Raw genomic sequence first — 13959 nt, forward strand, 5'->3', positions numbered from 1 at the left:
AACAAACATACTCTTTCTGCTAAGGTAGATTTCTTGTTACATGGTTAGTTTTCATAATGTAACCCCTTACTGGAGAGCAACTCATGACTCCACAGGGCAGGAAACCTGCCACTGGTTACAGCTCTCACGTGGCAGTGGGCAGGTCACAGGGGCATGCTGTGCTGCCAATTCCTCCAGAGAAAGTCACAAAGGTTTGTATTTGGACATTTTAAATGCACAAAATCAGAGGAAACAATAAATGTACAAGGCTGGTGCATATACTTTGGTTACAGTGACACCACCACACACGGTCACGACTGTGCAAAAATACTGTTTTCAAATCATTAAAACAAGGAACTTACACAAGCTATAAAAATGTTGCCACAAAAAGCAAAGCTTTCCTATAAGAAATTTTAACTGACTTTGACAATGAACCAACCCCAGACTTGCTGAAGTACAAAAGCTATACCATAAATAATCATTATATTTTGTTCATAAATAGTATCTATAAATCTTGAAGACCCGACTCAAGGCATCTGGAAACACGGCGCTGTCCTACGTCCATGGGACACTGAAAGGAATTAAGTTTGTACACTGTTGTCTGGGCATTTCTCTCATTCTCCTTTTATCTTATCGAAGGTCTATTCTAGTCATTACAATTACTTTTATTCTTTTCATATGAAATATTACAGACAAAAATTAATTTTTAACCCAGGCCCCAGTCCCAGTGTTTATTTGAATACAAAGAAGCAAACTCTCAGATGTAACAAAATGTTATGAACACTGTGTTAAAAAAACCATACCTCTTCTTCAGACAGGTGTCTGTTAAAGGATTATGATGAAAGATAAACAGAATTGCCCTAAAATGATTTGGTTTATATTTTAAGTGGTCAGATTAGAAGGGTCTTTTAACAAGTAGAAACAAACTTTTTAAATTAGTGATACAACAAACACATTGGCTGGCCTGTGCAAATGTTCTCCTAATGGAACAGACTTAAAAACTAGAAAAGCCAGTCAGAACCACTCCCCACGCCCCATTTTCACAAAAGTTTATTTGGCTGGTTGTAGAATATATTAGGTATAGCAACAAGAAACCACTTTTTTCTCTGATCATTTTTTCATAAGAGAGTCTAAGAGAGAGTGAAGAAACACTGACTGGCCATGATTCTAGAGCTGCTCTTCAGTGACAATCAGCTTTCACTTAAGAATCTCAGACTGTGGAAGGAAGGAAGGAATTCTCGTCAGATTCTACGGCCCATGGCCAGAGTGTCTTCGTCATTCTGGCCCCTTCCCTCCACCCCAGTGGATACTGACATCACGGAGCTTTCGCTTTACCAGCCCACCTCACAAAACCCACCAGCATAACTATGGCCACGAGTCCTCACGGCCACCTGGTATGGAACCTCTACAATCTGGCTTTAGCTGGTCCTTTCAACTTTATCTCCTGCTACTTTCTCTTTCATCCTAGATTGACCTACTCACCATTCCTCAAATCCCCCTCACGCGACCCTTGGCCTGGGCACACCCAATCTACTTCTACCCAACAAAATCCTACTAATCCCAGACGAGGGCCATCCAAAAATGAAAACATCATTCCAATACTACTTACTACCTGACATGACACAGGAAATTTCATTATCTGTCATTAATGACAGCATCACACTTTAGAAAGAACCAAAGGTTATGTCTGGCAACAAATGCATATCATTTGTATCTTTTTTTTTTTTTTTTTGAGAGGGGGTCTCCCTGTGTTGCCCAGGTTAGCCTCGAACTCCTGGGCTCAAATGATCTTCCCACCTCAGCCTCCTGAGTAGCTGGGATTACAGGTGCATGCCACTGCATCCTACTTTTAATAAATGCATGTCAAAAATCATTTAACTATAAAATATACACACAGGAAATTCAGGAAATAAGACCATGTCTAAAGTACAATATCAGCATATAAAATAATAGGGAGGATCAAATTCACAAATCAAGAGAGCATACATACTTATGTAAACAGAAATAAAAGGACAAAGTTCAAACACACAACCTAAGAGGAAGATCAAATACCCTCAGAAGCAGTTAGGGTTCTTGCCCAATTGGTCAAAAAGTAAACTCCTGTATCATACTTTACCCCCACCTAACTCATTAAGTTCAATAAATGAATAAATTAATTACATACATTCTCAAGCTTGACTTAATCTATCCAGCCCTGATCAAAATTTATATGACCATGGCACAGAAGATACCAGCTCAATGTGGGAAAGTGTATGAACATGAAAATAAATAGCAGGATGTGCCAATTAAAACACTCATATGCAAATATAAAGAAAGGGCTTTCCACTCCCACTAAAAGTGGAAACTGTCTCCAGGGAAAGGGAAAATTTCGTTTCTAATAGATGTTATGATTTGTTTGTGTGCATGTGTGAGTATGGGTTTAAGGGTAAGTCAATTGAATCCACCTTGACATTCATACACACACACAAAAAGTGCTACTAGGAAGTGCTTTTCCTCAAAATGTGATAACGACAGACCTTGGCTGCTATAAATTTTTGTCATGCACATACATGTTAGCATACAGAATAATATGAAAAGCAAAGAAACTTGTCACTAATACAATCAAAATAATCACAGGAAAACAAAAATATAAATGATTTCTAATGCAGTTATAAACTCATTCCTAATTGTCCTAAAAGTAAACTCACGCATTTAAAGAAAACATCCAGATACCAACGTATAGAGAAAATGCAAAGAAAGCATCTATTAGAACTAGGCTGGGTACTCCAGTCCAAGGAAAAGAACATAAAAATGTGGCAACATTAAACATGGGCCCTGAAAATATCAAAGTAATAGGAATGAGATTCTGAAGTAATTCTCAGAAAACACTAGGGGTTCTGATAAGCACAAAACAGCCCATCACAACCACAGGTAAACAGAAGCCTCCCTTCATCCGTTCCACAGCAACACAGACACAGTGAGCTTAAACAATACACGGGCCATTTGGCTCATATGCAACAAAATTAAGCCATTAAATGGGCATCCCATAAAGATCACTTAGCCCTAAGACAAAACTAAAGAGGAGTTAGCTACATGCCACAAAGATAGAGACTTTTCATTTTAGGTCTCCGTCTCCTTCTCCATCCCCTTGGATGGACTTTTTGATACGAAGCAACATGGTGGTTAGCCACTGATCCAAGCGAGATATTGAGTCAAATTCCTTCACCTAGTGTAAGGAAAGAAGAACAGAAATTACTGCATGGAAATACATTCAAAACACAAAATAACAGTATCCTAAGCTGCATTTACAGTCATAATCTACCAACTTTCTTCATTAGAAATTTATCATTTCAGTTTATAACTTTATTCTTTAAAAGTTGTTTATTTTTTCATTATCCTGTTACTGTTTTGATGGTACTAGTAACAAGTTCCTGGGCTTTTGATATAGTATTGGTGAATGTGTGTATGACAAAAATTCGTATGTGACAGAGGAAACTGGATACTGCATAAGAATTAGAAAGGAATGTGGGAAATTAATATTCATTGAACATGGAAAAACATAACTGTAGAATTACAATGTGTGGAAGCAGAATTCCTTTAATACATTTTAATGCATTACCAAAGAATAAATTTACAATAGGATAAAAATGACTTGGCAAAAAAAGTTATTAATAAATAGGAAAATATTCCTTTCTACTATCACTTGAGAGACATGATGAACATGTGAATGGTAGTTATTAAGAAATCTGCTTGAATCTAAACATAAGATGGCAAAAGATGGGAAAACAGAAAAAGGGTGAGTATAAAGGAAAAAAACTTTTATTTATTTTAAGCCACAAATATAGCTAACTCTACTTCATTTCTATATTTTGAATTGTATTTTTAACTAATTTTACTTTATACTTATTTACAGATCATATTGTTTTTGGTTTTTGTTTTTTTGCTCTGTCTCCCAGGCTGGAGTACAGTGACATGATCATAGCCCACTGCAGCCTTGAACTCTTGGACTCAAGAGATCCTTTCACCTCAGCTTCCAAGTAGCTGGGACTGCAGGTGTGTGCCACCATGCCTGGCTTACTTAGATCAGATTATTTTCAAAAGAAAATATTAAAATGACAAATCGTAACAGCATATATGTGATATTTGCTCTTGAACTAACCTGAAAGCTAAATTAGTTCTGAGTGTAAGTCAGGAAACAGCACTGAGTACAACTGGCATTTCAGCATGGCTAATTGAACTATCTAATTTGTGGGAGGAAATAAAACATGACCGTTGGAAAACACAATGTAGGTATGTTGGAATAATATTCAAATAAATGTTCAGAATTTATATAATGAAAAGGAAAAGAATTCTATAACTTAAGTCTTCAAAGAATGTAATATATCCCAAAGGCAGAACTTACTGCTTCAGTATAAGCTTCACTGTTCTGTTCTTCATGAGCCTCTAGAAGTTTCTGGTAGCATAAAAATATGAAAATATTAGTTTTGTAAGATGAAAAAGTCCTATTTCTGAATGATACTTTAAACACAGAAACAGCTTTAGTGTCACACTGCCAAATATCTCACACATTTGGGGAATGCGTGAGATTCCCCAACTGAGGAAATCTGGGGATTTCCCCCAGATTTGGGGAAACATTCAAATACAAATCAAGATCCAAGTTAGGAATCTAGCTTTTTTTTTTTACTAGTATTTCTGTAATGCCTGTTTCAGAACACAATGCTATGTTCCTGACTGTAATGACATTTGAGCTCTTATAGCGCAAAGCTAGGAAAGTACCGGGTCTCCTCAGCAGACTTTATGGATGAAAACTCCACTATAAACCCAATTTCATTTAGGTATTGTTACTTGATAGAGCAAAGGCTCTTTGAAGTTCTAATATTACTTACTTTCAATAATTTACATTCTCTTGAATCAGTAAATGCTGGAAACATTTCCTCATACTTCTCAAGAGCAAGCTGAGAAAGAAAAATCACTTGTCAATGTCAGACTTTCTGAACTAGGAAACAAAGCTTTTAACATCATATTAACTTCAAGAAGAACTATCTAAGCCGGGCGCAGTGGCTCACGCCTGTAATCCTAGTACTCTGGGAGGCTGAGGCAGGAGGATCGCTCAAGGTCAGGAGTTCAAAACCAGCCTGAGCAAGAGTGAAACACCGTATCTACTGAAAATAGAAAGAAATTAATTGGCCAACTAAAAATATATAGAAAAAATTAACTGGGCATGGTGATGCATGCCTGTAGTCCCAGCTATTCAGAGGGTGAGGCAGGAGGATCGCTTGAGTTCAGGAGTTTGAGGTTGCTGTGAGCTAGGCTGATGTCACGGCACTCTAGCCAGGGCAACAGAGTGAGACTTTATCTCAAAAAAAAAAAAAAAAAAAAAAAAAAAGAAGAAGAAGAACTAACTATATTAAATCCAACTACAGAATCAACACAGGAAACTCATTTATTTTGAATTTTCAATTTCAATTAAATGTGTTTTCTAAACCCATTTATCTAAGGTAGGCCACTTAGAGAAGGCAATGTGAAAGAAAATTAATTCTAAAAATTCACAGAGCAGATGTCTGTGTTCATCATTATCATGGAGAAGCTCTTCCTTAACACTATCCAGATTACAAATAAATCACATTTAGATTCTGGCCCAACGTTGGAGGAAAGAATACTCTTTGTCTTGGGGGTTTAACCCTGCTCTTCAGACTCCTGACACTGACCATTGTGCCCGCCCCACCTTTGCCTCTCATCTCCCAGCTTTCACTTCTTCCCAGTCCCCATTCCAACTCCATTTCTGAGTAGTTTTTTTTCTTTCTAAGGATGTTAATCTACCTTTATTTTCTCCCCCTTAGTTCCCTAATTTCTTTCTCTCCTTTTTTCACCCAGGCTGGAGTGCAGTGACACCACCACAGCTCACTGCAACCTCAAACTCCTGGGCTCAAGTGATCTTCCCACCTGGCCTCCCAAAGCGCTGGCATTACAGGCATGAGCCACCTCGCCCAGCCCCCTAATCTCTTTAAAGCAAATTTCTTTAAAGGAAATGTGGCTACCCAAAAACTTTAAGAGAACAGCTTTGGCAGCTGTTAAAAGATTACAGCTGGGACATATATCACAGAATTATTATTACTTTTAATGAACTCAATTTAGTCTAGCTACTATCACCCAAATGAAATGACATCAAGAACAGCAGAGTACATGTAGTGTACTATTCACAGGGGACTCCTTACCTTGGCATTCAACTCGTCCACTATGAAGTGACAGAGGGCTGCTTTGAAGAAGTAATCCTTTGCACTGTACTTCAACAAAGGATTATCCATTGTGTTTGCCCCAACCTAGGCAAAGAAAACAGTTAAATGTAAAAGGTTTACCTTCTTATATTAGGCAAAATAATTCTCACCTGTTGCTCTTTAGAAAATACATATCTTATGTTAGTTTAGCTGTGAAATACATTCTTTTAACCCAATACCAGATAGTGGAAAATCTTACTAGACAAGAATATTACATATACAAAGTGCTAACCTGTTGAAAACAACTTGGAAGACTACTGTCTCCAGAAAGATAGAGGAGACATCCTTTCCCCCATTCCTCCCACTAAGCACAACTAAGAGCCCAGGTCATTTTATATAAAACAAATGTCTATGAGGGGTGGACAAAAGAGGGCAGACCAGCTAGGGACTTTAAGGCTCAAGGCAAAACATGATGGTAGGCTCCCTGGTTTTCTTGTTTCTTCCTGTATCTATTGCATGAAAGTGAAAAATAAGCAACCTAGAAATGCCAATAGGTGCAGACCAAAAAAGAGAACAGATAGAAGCCTGCTCTCTCTAGCAAGAGGACTAGGAAAGGGGCAGCCTACCAAGAGAGAAAACATTTAAACAGTACCTCTCTACTCCAGCCAAATACAACAAAAAAATGACCCACCCCCATATCATCAAGGCTGAGAAGGGAGCCATGGTGACCATTCTTGCAGGATTATAAGGAGGAGTCCAGCACTCCCACCAAGGTGGCCTCAGGGAGGGCCAAACAGGGAGCTGAGGCTTTATCCTGCTCTCCCCCCTGCCACTGAGGCAGTACAGACCACACTGGGAGTCTGGATTCTACCTGTACCCAGCAGGAACATGGTGCCCCTCCATCTCCCAGCTAGGAGGTGTCAGAAGTGGTCTAGTGGAGGGTGAAGACTTTCACCATCACCAAACGAAAACAAGAACAACCCCTGTATGGTGTTGGTGGACACCAGGTAGGGAGCGGGGATGCCTGCCTCTGCCCAGGGGTAACCAGGCTCCTCAGATGTCAGTGGAAGCCTAATGGGGAGCTTGAACTTCTACCTCTACATGGTAGTAATGGAGCAACACTTCAACTTTCCCCAGCCAGATGAGTGTCAAAGAAGGCCAGCCAAAAGAAAAGGTTTAAATGAGATCCAGGGTCTCATAACCTAACGTGAAAATGCCTTGTTTTCAATCCAAAAGCATTTGTAATAACAAAAACACAGGAAGATCTCAAGTTGAATAAAAAAGACAATAGGGGCTGGGCGCGGTGGCTCATGCCTGTTAATCCTAGCACTCTTGAGAGGCTGAAGCAGGAGGATCGCTCAAGGTCAGGAGTTTGAAACTAGCCTGAGCAAGAGTGAGACCTCATCTCTACTAAAATAGAAAGAAATTAATTGGCCAACTAAAAATATGTAGAAAAAATTAGCCAGGCATGGTGACGCATGCCTGTAGTCCCAGCTACTTGGGAGGCTGAGGCAGGAGGATCACTTGAGCCCAGGAGTTTGATGTTGCTATGAGCAAGGCTAACGCCATGGCACTCTAGCCAGGACAACAGAGTGAGACTCTGTCTCAAAAACATAAATAAATAAAAGACAATAGGTGACAAAAATGTGACAGGATGTCACAGAAATGTCATCCAAGATGACAGAAATGTTAGAATTATCTAACAAGGATTTTAAAGGAGCCCTCATAAAAATGCTTCAACAAGCAATTATGAAAACAACACTTGAAAACGAATGAGAAAACAGAAAGCATTAATAAAGAAAAAGTCACTGTGAAAAAACCAAAAGATATAAAGAAAAACAAAACGAAAAATTTAGAACCGAGAAACATGATAACATACATGAAAAGTAGGTGAGCTCCACAGCAGAAAGGATGGGGCAGAAGAAAGAATCAGTGCAATGGATGACAGAACAATAGAAATTACCCAGTCTGAACAACAGAGAGAAAAAGACTGACTTAAAAATGAACACAGCATCATGGACTTATGGGACTATAAAACAAGGTCTAACTTTTGTGTCATCTGAGTTCTAGAAGAAGAGGAGAAAGAGAAAGGGGCTAAAAAAGCACTTGAAGAACTATTTGCTGAAGAATTCTCAAATTTGGCAAGAAACATAGAAGATTCTAGAAGTTTAGTGAAACCCAAATAGAATGAAATCAAATATATTCATATAAGATGTGTTATAATTAAACTTCTGAAGACTGAAGATAAAGAAAAAAATTATGAAAGTGGCCAGAGAACAATACCTTATCTATAGGTGAAAAACAACAAACTTCTCATCAAAATTCATTGAGGCCATAAATTGCATTTTTTTTTTAATTAAAGGAAAGTAACTATCAACTTAGAATTGTACACCCAGCGAAGATATGCTTCAGGAATGAAGGGGAAATCAAGACATTTCCAGATGAAAGAAAATTAAGAGAATGTGCTGCCAGCAGACCTACCTTAAAAACAAAATGGCACAATGATGTTCTCTGAGTAGAAAGGAAATAATAAAAGAATGAATCTTGGAAAATCAAGAAGGAAGAAAGAACATGGTAAGCAAAAATATGGGTAAATGCAATGAGTTCTCGTTGTCCTCTTGAGTTTTTAAAATTATGTTTGATGGTTGAAGCAAAACTTCTGACTAATGTAGTTCTAAATGTATGTAGAGGAAACATTTAAGACAATTATATATTGAATGGGGAGAGTAAAGTGAGGTAGGATTTCTGCATTTTACCAGAACTGATAAAATGATGATACCATTAGTTTGTGACAACATATGTAAATATCAAGTAATACCTAGAGCAAGCACTAAAAAACAAATTCAAAGAGCTATACAGCTGACCATCAAACAACATGGGTTTGAACTGTGCAGGTCCACTTATACATGGATATTTTTCAAATAATTGAGGACTGCAAATAATGTATTCTAAGGAATGAGAAATCCAAGTAAACAGAGGGTAAATATACAATTTTTCATGTATACAGGTTCCACGGGGCTGATCATGGGACTTCAGTATGTTTGGATTTTGGTATATGAAGGAGGACCTCGAACTAGTCCTCCACAGATACTGAGAAACATCTGTACTCAAAAAACACTACAGAAAACCAAGTAACCCAAAAAAATTCTGGAAAAAGAAAACAGAAATAAAAAGCAAAGCAAAAATAGAAAGAAAAAAATAAAATGGCAGAATTAAGCCCTAATGTATCAATAATTACATTAAATGAGAATGACCTAAATATACCAATTTGAAAGGACTGGCAGAGTGGATTAAAAAACAGGACCCAACTATAAGAAACTCCAGAAAATCATTTCAGTTATAATGATACAGGCAGATTGAAAGAAAAATAACAGAAAAACCATATATAAACATTAATAAAAGAAAGCCAGAGAAGGTATAAAGCAGGTAAAGTAGATCTCAGCAAAGAAAATTACTAGAGACAGAGGACATTATATAATGATAAAAGGGTCGATCCATCAAAAAGAACAGCAATCCAGAGCTGCAAAATATGTAAAGCAAAGACTGCCAGAATGAAAGGAGAAATAGAGAAAACCACAAATTATAGCTAGCAGGTTCAATTCCCAACTCTCAACAGTGGATAGAAATACAAACAAAATTGGCAAAGTATATTAAAGAACTCAACACAATGCCATCAACCAACAGGAGCTAATCAACATTTATAGAACACATCACACTGCAACAGCAGAATCATAAACCATATACCAAGACAGACCATATTCTGGGCCATAAAACAAACCTCTATCAATTTTTAAGAACTGAAATCACAGAGCGTATTCTCTCACCACAATGGAGTCAAACTAGAAATCAACAACAGCAAGATTACAAGAAAAACCTCCACCAAACACATGGAAATTAAATAAAACACTTCTAAATAATCCATAGATCAATGAAGTCTTAAGGGAAATCAACAAATGCAATGAACCAAATTAAAATCAAAGTAATAATATAGCAAAATTGTACAACACAGTCAACATAGCGCTGAAAGGGTGATAGCACTAAAAATGCATATGTAACGAATAAGAAAATCAGTAAACTAAGCTTCCACTGCAAGTACCTAGAAAAAGAAGAGCAAAACAAATCCAAAGAAAGCAGAAGGAAGGAAATAATAATGAAAACAGAAATCAATGAAAACAGAAAAATAGAGAAAATCACTGTACTCTGCCAAATACTTAAGGGAAAATTAACACCAATCCTTTATATACTCTTCCAAAAAACAGAAGAGAAAGGAACACTCCACTTCCTAACTCATTCTGAGGCCAGAGTTACTTTGATACCAAAACCAGACAAAGATACAACAAGAAAAGAAAACTAATGATCAATATCCCTTATGAATATATAGATGTAAAATCTTCAACAAAATATTAGCAAACCAATTCTGTCACTTACAAAAAGGATTACATACCATGACTGTGCAGTAAAGGATTAATCTTACCCAAAGAGAGGTCTGGCTTTTGCCTGTGGCTCCTGGGAAGTAATCTCTAAACCCTTGGAATGTCCAACCCATGGTTGGGTGGAGAATAAGGTTAACCACAAGTGTGGTAAACCATGTCTACGTCACTGAGCCCCACTGGGTTCACAAGAGCTTCCATGTTTGACAATACTCTATGAGTATTTTCACACACGACTGTTGGGAGAAGTGTGTGCTGTCTACACAACTCCACTGGGAGAGGACAACTGCAAGCTCCATAGTTGGAACTCCCTGGATCCTGCCCTATTAGCCTCTCCTTTGATCATTTTTTTCTTTTTTTGAGACACAGTCTCACTCTGTTACCCTGGCTAGAGTGCTGTGGCATCAGCCTAGCTCACAGCAACCTCAAACTCCTGGGCTCAAGCAATCCTTCTGCTTCAGCCTCCCGAGTAGCTGGGACTACAGGCATATGCCACCATGCCCAGCTAATTTTTTCTACATATTTTTAGTTAGCCAATTAATTTATTTCTACTTTTAGTAGAGACAGGGGTCATGCTCTTGATCAGGCTAGTTTCAAACTCCTGACCTTGAGTGATCCTCCCGCCTCGGCCTCCCAGAGGGCTAGGATTATAGGCCTGAGCCACCACGCCCAGACTCCTTTGATCAATTTTAATCTATATCCCTTTGGCTATAATAAACCACAACTGTGAGAATAACAGCTTTCAGTGAGTTCTTCTAACAAATTATCAAACTGTGAGCATTCTTGGGGGCTCCCCAAATTTGCAAGACCAAGTCGGATTTATTCCAGGAATGTAAAGTTGGTTCAACATACAAAAAAATTCAATCAATGTAATATACCATATTAATGGAATAAAGGTCAAAAATCATATGCTCATTTCAATAGATGCAGAAAAAGCATATGACAAAATCCAACACTCTGTTGATAAAAACACTCAACAAACAACGAAGACAAGGGAACTTCCTCAAACTTATAGAACTATTTACAAAAAACCCACAGCTAATATCACACTTAATGGTGAAAGACTGAAAGCTTTTCTTATAAGATCAAGAACAAGACAAGGAGGCTGGGCGCGGTGGCTCACGCCTGTAACCCTAGCTCTCTGGGAGCCCGAGGCGGGTGGATTGCTCAAGGTCGGGAGTTCGAAACCAGCCTGAGCAAGAGCGAGACCCCGTCTCTACTATAAATAGAAAGAAACTAATTGGCCAACTAATATATATATAGAAAAAATTAGCCGGGCATGGTGGCGCATGCCTGTAGTCCCAGCTACTTGGGAGGCTGAGACAGAAGGATCGCTTGAGCCCAGGAGTTTGAGGTTGCTGTGAGCTAGGCTGACGCCACGGCACTCACTCTAGCCTAGGCAACAAAGCGAAACTCTGTCTCAAAAAAAAAAAAAAAAAAGAACAAGACAAGGATGTCTGCTCTTATCACTTCTATTCAACACCATACTAGTGGTTCTAACCATGGCAAATGATAAGAAAATGAACTGAAAGGCATTCAGACTGGAGATGAAAAAGTAAAGCTTCCAGATGACACTTATATGTAGAAAATCTTAAGCAATCCACAAAAAATCTATTAGAGCTAATAAACAAGTTCACCAAGATTACAGGATACAATATTGATAAAGAAAATTGAATTATATTTCTATACATTAGCAATTAACAATCTCAAAAAGAAATTAAGTAAACAATTCCATTTGTTAACAGTAGCAAAAAGAATAAAATATTTTGGAGTATACTTCACCAATGTACAAAACTTGTACACTTAAAACTACAAAACAGCATTAAACAAAATTAAAGAAGATCTAAATAAATGGAAAATCATCCTGTATTCACAAACTGTTGGACTTAGTACTGTTAAGATGGCAATACTCTTTGTGATGGTTAATTTTATGTGTCAACTTGGGTGGGCCACAGGGTGTCCAGATATTGAGAGTTAGTCTGGGTGTATCTGTGTAGGCATTTCTGAATGAGATTAATAACTGTATCAGTAAGAATGAATAAAGTAGACTGCCCTCCCCACTGTGGGTGGTCCTTATCCAATTCATTGAAAGTCTGAACAAAACAAAAGGTTAAGTAAGGGAGAATTCATTCTCAATGCTGACTGTTTTACAGAGCTGGGACACTGGTTTTCTCCTGTTTTCAGACTTGGACTCAGACTAGAACTTACACCACTCACTCTCCTGGTTCTCAGGCCTTTGGACTTGACTATACCATTGGCTCTCCTGGGTCTTCAGCTTGCCCACTGCAGCTCTTAAGACTTCTCAGCCTCCAGGTTGGGCATGGTGGCTCACGCCTGTTGTAATCCTAGCACTCTGGGAGGCCTAGGCGGAAGACTGCTTAAGCTCAGAAGTTCAAGACCAGCCTGAGCAAGAGTGAGACCCCACTCTACTAAAAAATAGAAAGAAACTTGGCCAGGCAACTAAAAATAAAAATAAATAAATAAAAATTAGCCAGGCATAGTGGCACACACCTGTAGTCCCAGCTACTTGGGAGGCTGAGGCAGGAGGATCTCCTGAGCCCAGGAGTTTGAGGTTGCTGTGAGTTAAGCTGAAGCCACAGTACTCTCCTGGGCAACAAAGCAAGACTCTCTCTGGAAAAAAAAAGACTTCTCTGCCTCCATAATCAAGTGAGTCAATTCCTTACAATCCTCTCTCTTTCTATATATATATACACACACACACATACACATACACACACACTCTATCTCTCTCCACACACATATCTCCCCTTGGTTCTATTTCTCTAGAAAACCCTGACTCTTCCAATTGTTCTATACATTCAATACCATCTCTATTAAAGTCCAAGCTGGCTTCTTTGCAAGGATTACCAAGCTGATCCTAATATTCATATGAATCTTGAAAAAGAATAAAAAGTTGGAGGATTCACATTTCCTGATTTCGAAACTTTTCTGTCTCATTTTCTTTTTGGAGGGAGACAGGGTTTTTCTCTGTTGTCCACAGGCTACAGTGCAGTGGCATGAGCATAGCTCACTGAAACCTCAAACTCCTGGACTCAAGCAATCCTCCCATTTCAGCCTCCCTAGTAGGTGGACACAATGCCTGGTTAACTTAAATTTTTTTTTTTTTTTTTGCAGAGACAGCATCTTGCTGTGTTGCCCAGACTGTTCTCAAACTCCTGGTCTCAAGCAATCCTGCCACAGCAGCTTTCCAAAGTGCTGGGATTATAGCTGTGAGCTACAGCATTCAGCCCCGATTTGAAAATTTAACGCAAAGCTACAGTAATCAAAACAGTGTAACACTAGTAAGAAGATAGATAAATAGATCAATTGAAAAGAGCACCCAGAAATAAACCCTC

General features: G+C 38.3%; 1 protein-coding gene across 2 annotated transcripts in view; it reads right to left on the reverse strand.

The window, feature by feature from the left end:
• Window positions 1–1686: 1686 nt before the first annotated feature.
• The window catches only part of NAPB (NSF attachment protein beta), a 45610-nt gene continuing 33337 nt past the window's right edge, over window positions 1687–13959 (reverse strand). For both annotated transcript variants that reach the window (XM_012739196.3, XM_075992872.1), the window contains 4 exons: window positions 6174–6278; window positions 4845–4913; window positions 4361–4411; window positions 1687–3184 (listed from right to left, as the gene is read on the reverse strand). In XM_012739196.3, the coding sequence (XP_012594650.1) occupies window positions 3074–3184; window positions 4361–4411; window positions 4845–4913; window positions 6174–6278 (336 nt within the window). In that variant the 3' untranslated portion in view covers window positions 1687–3073. The remainder of the gene's footprint in view (window positions 3185–4360; window positions 4412–4844; window positions 4914–6173; window positions 6279–13959) is intronic.

This window comes from Microcebus murinus, chromosome 16, assembly GCF_040939455.1.
Source record: "Microcebus murinus isolate Inina chromosome 16, M.murinus_Inina_mat1.0, whole genome shotgun sequence".
NCBI classification, from domain to species: domain Eukaryota; kingdom Metazoa; phylum Chordata; class Mammalia; order Primates; family Cheirogaleidae; genus Microcebus; species Microcebus murinus.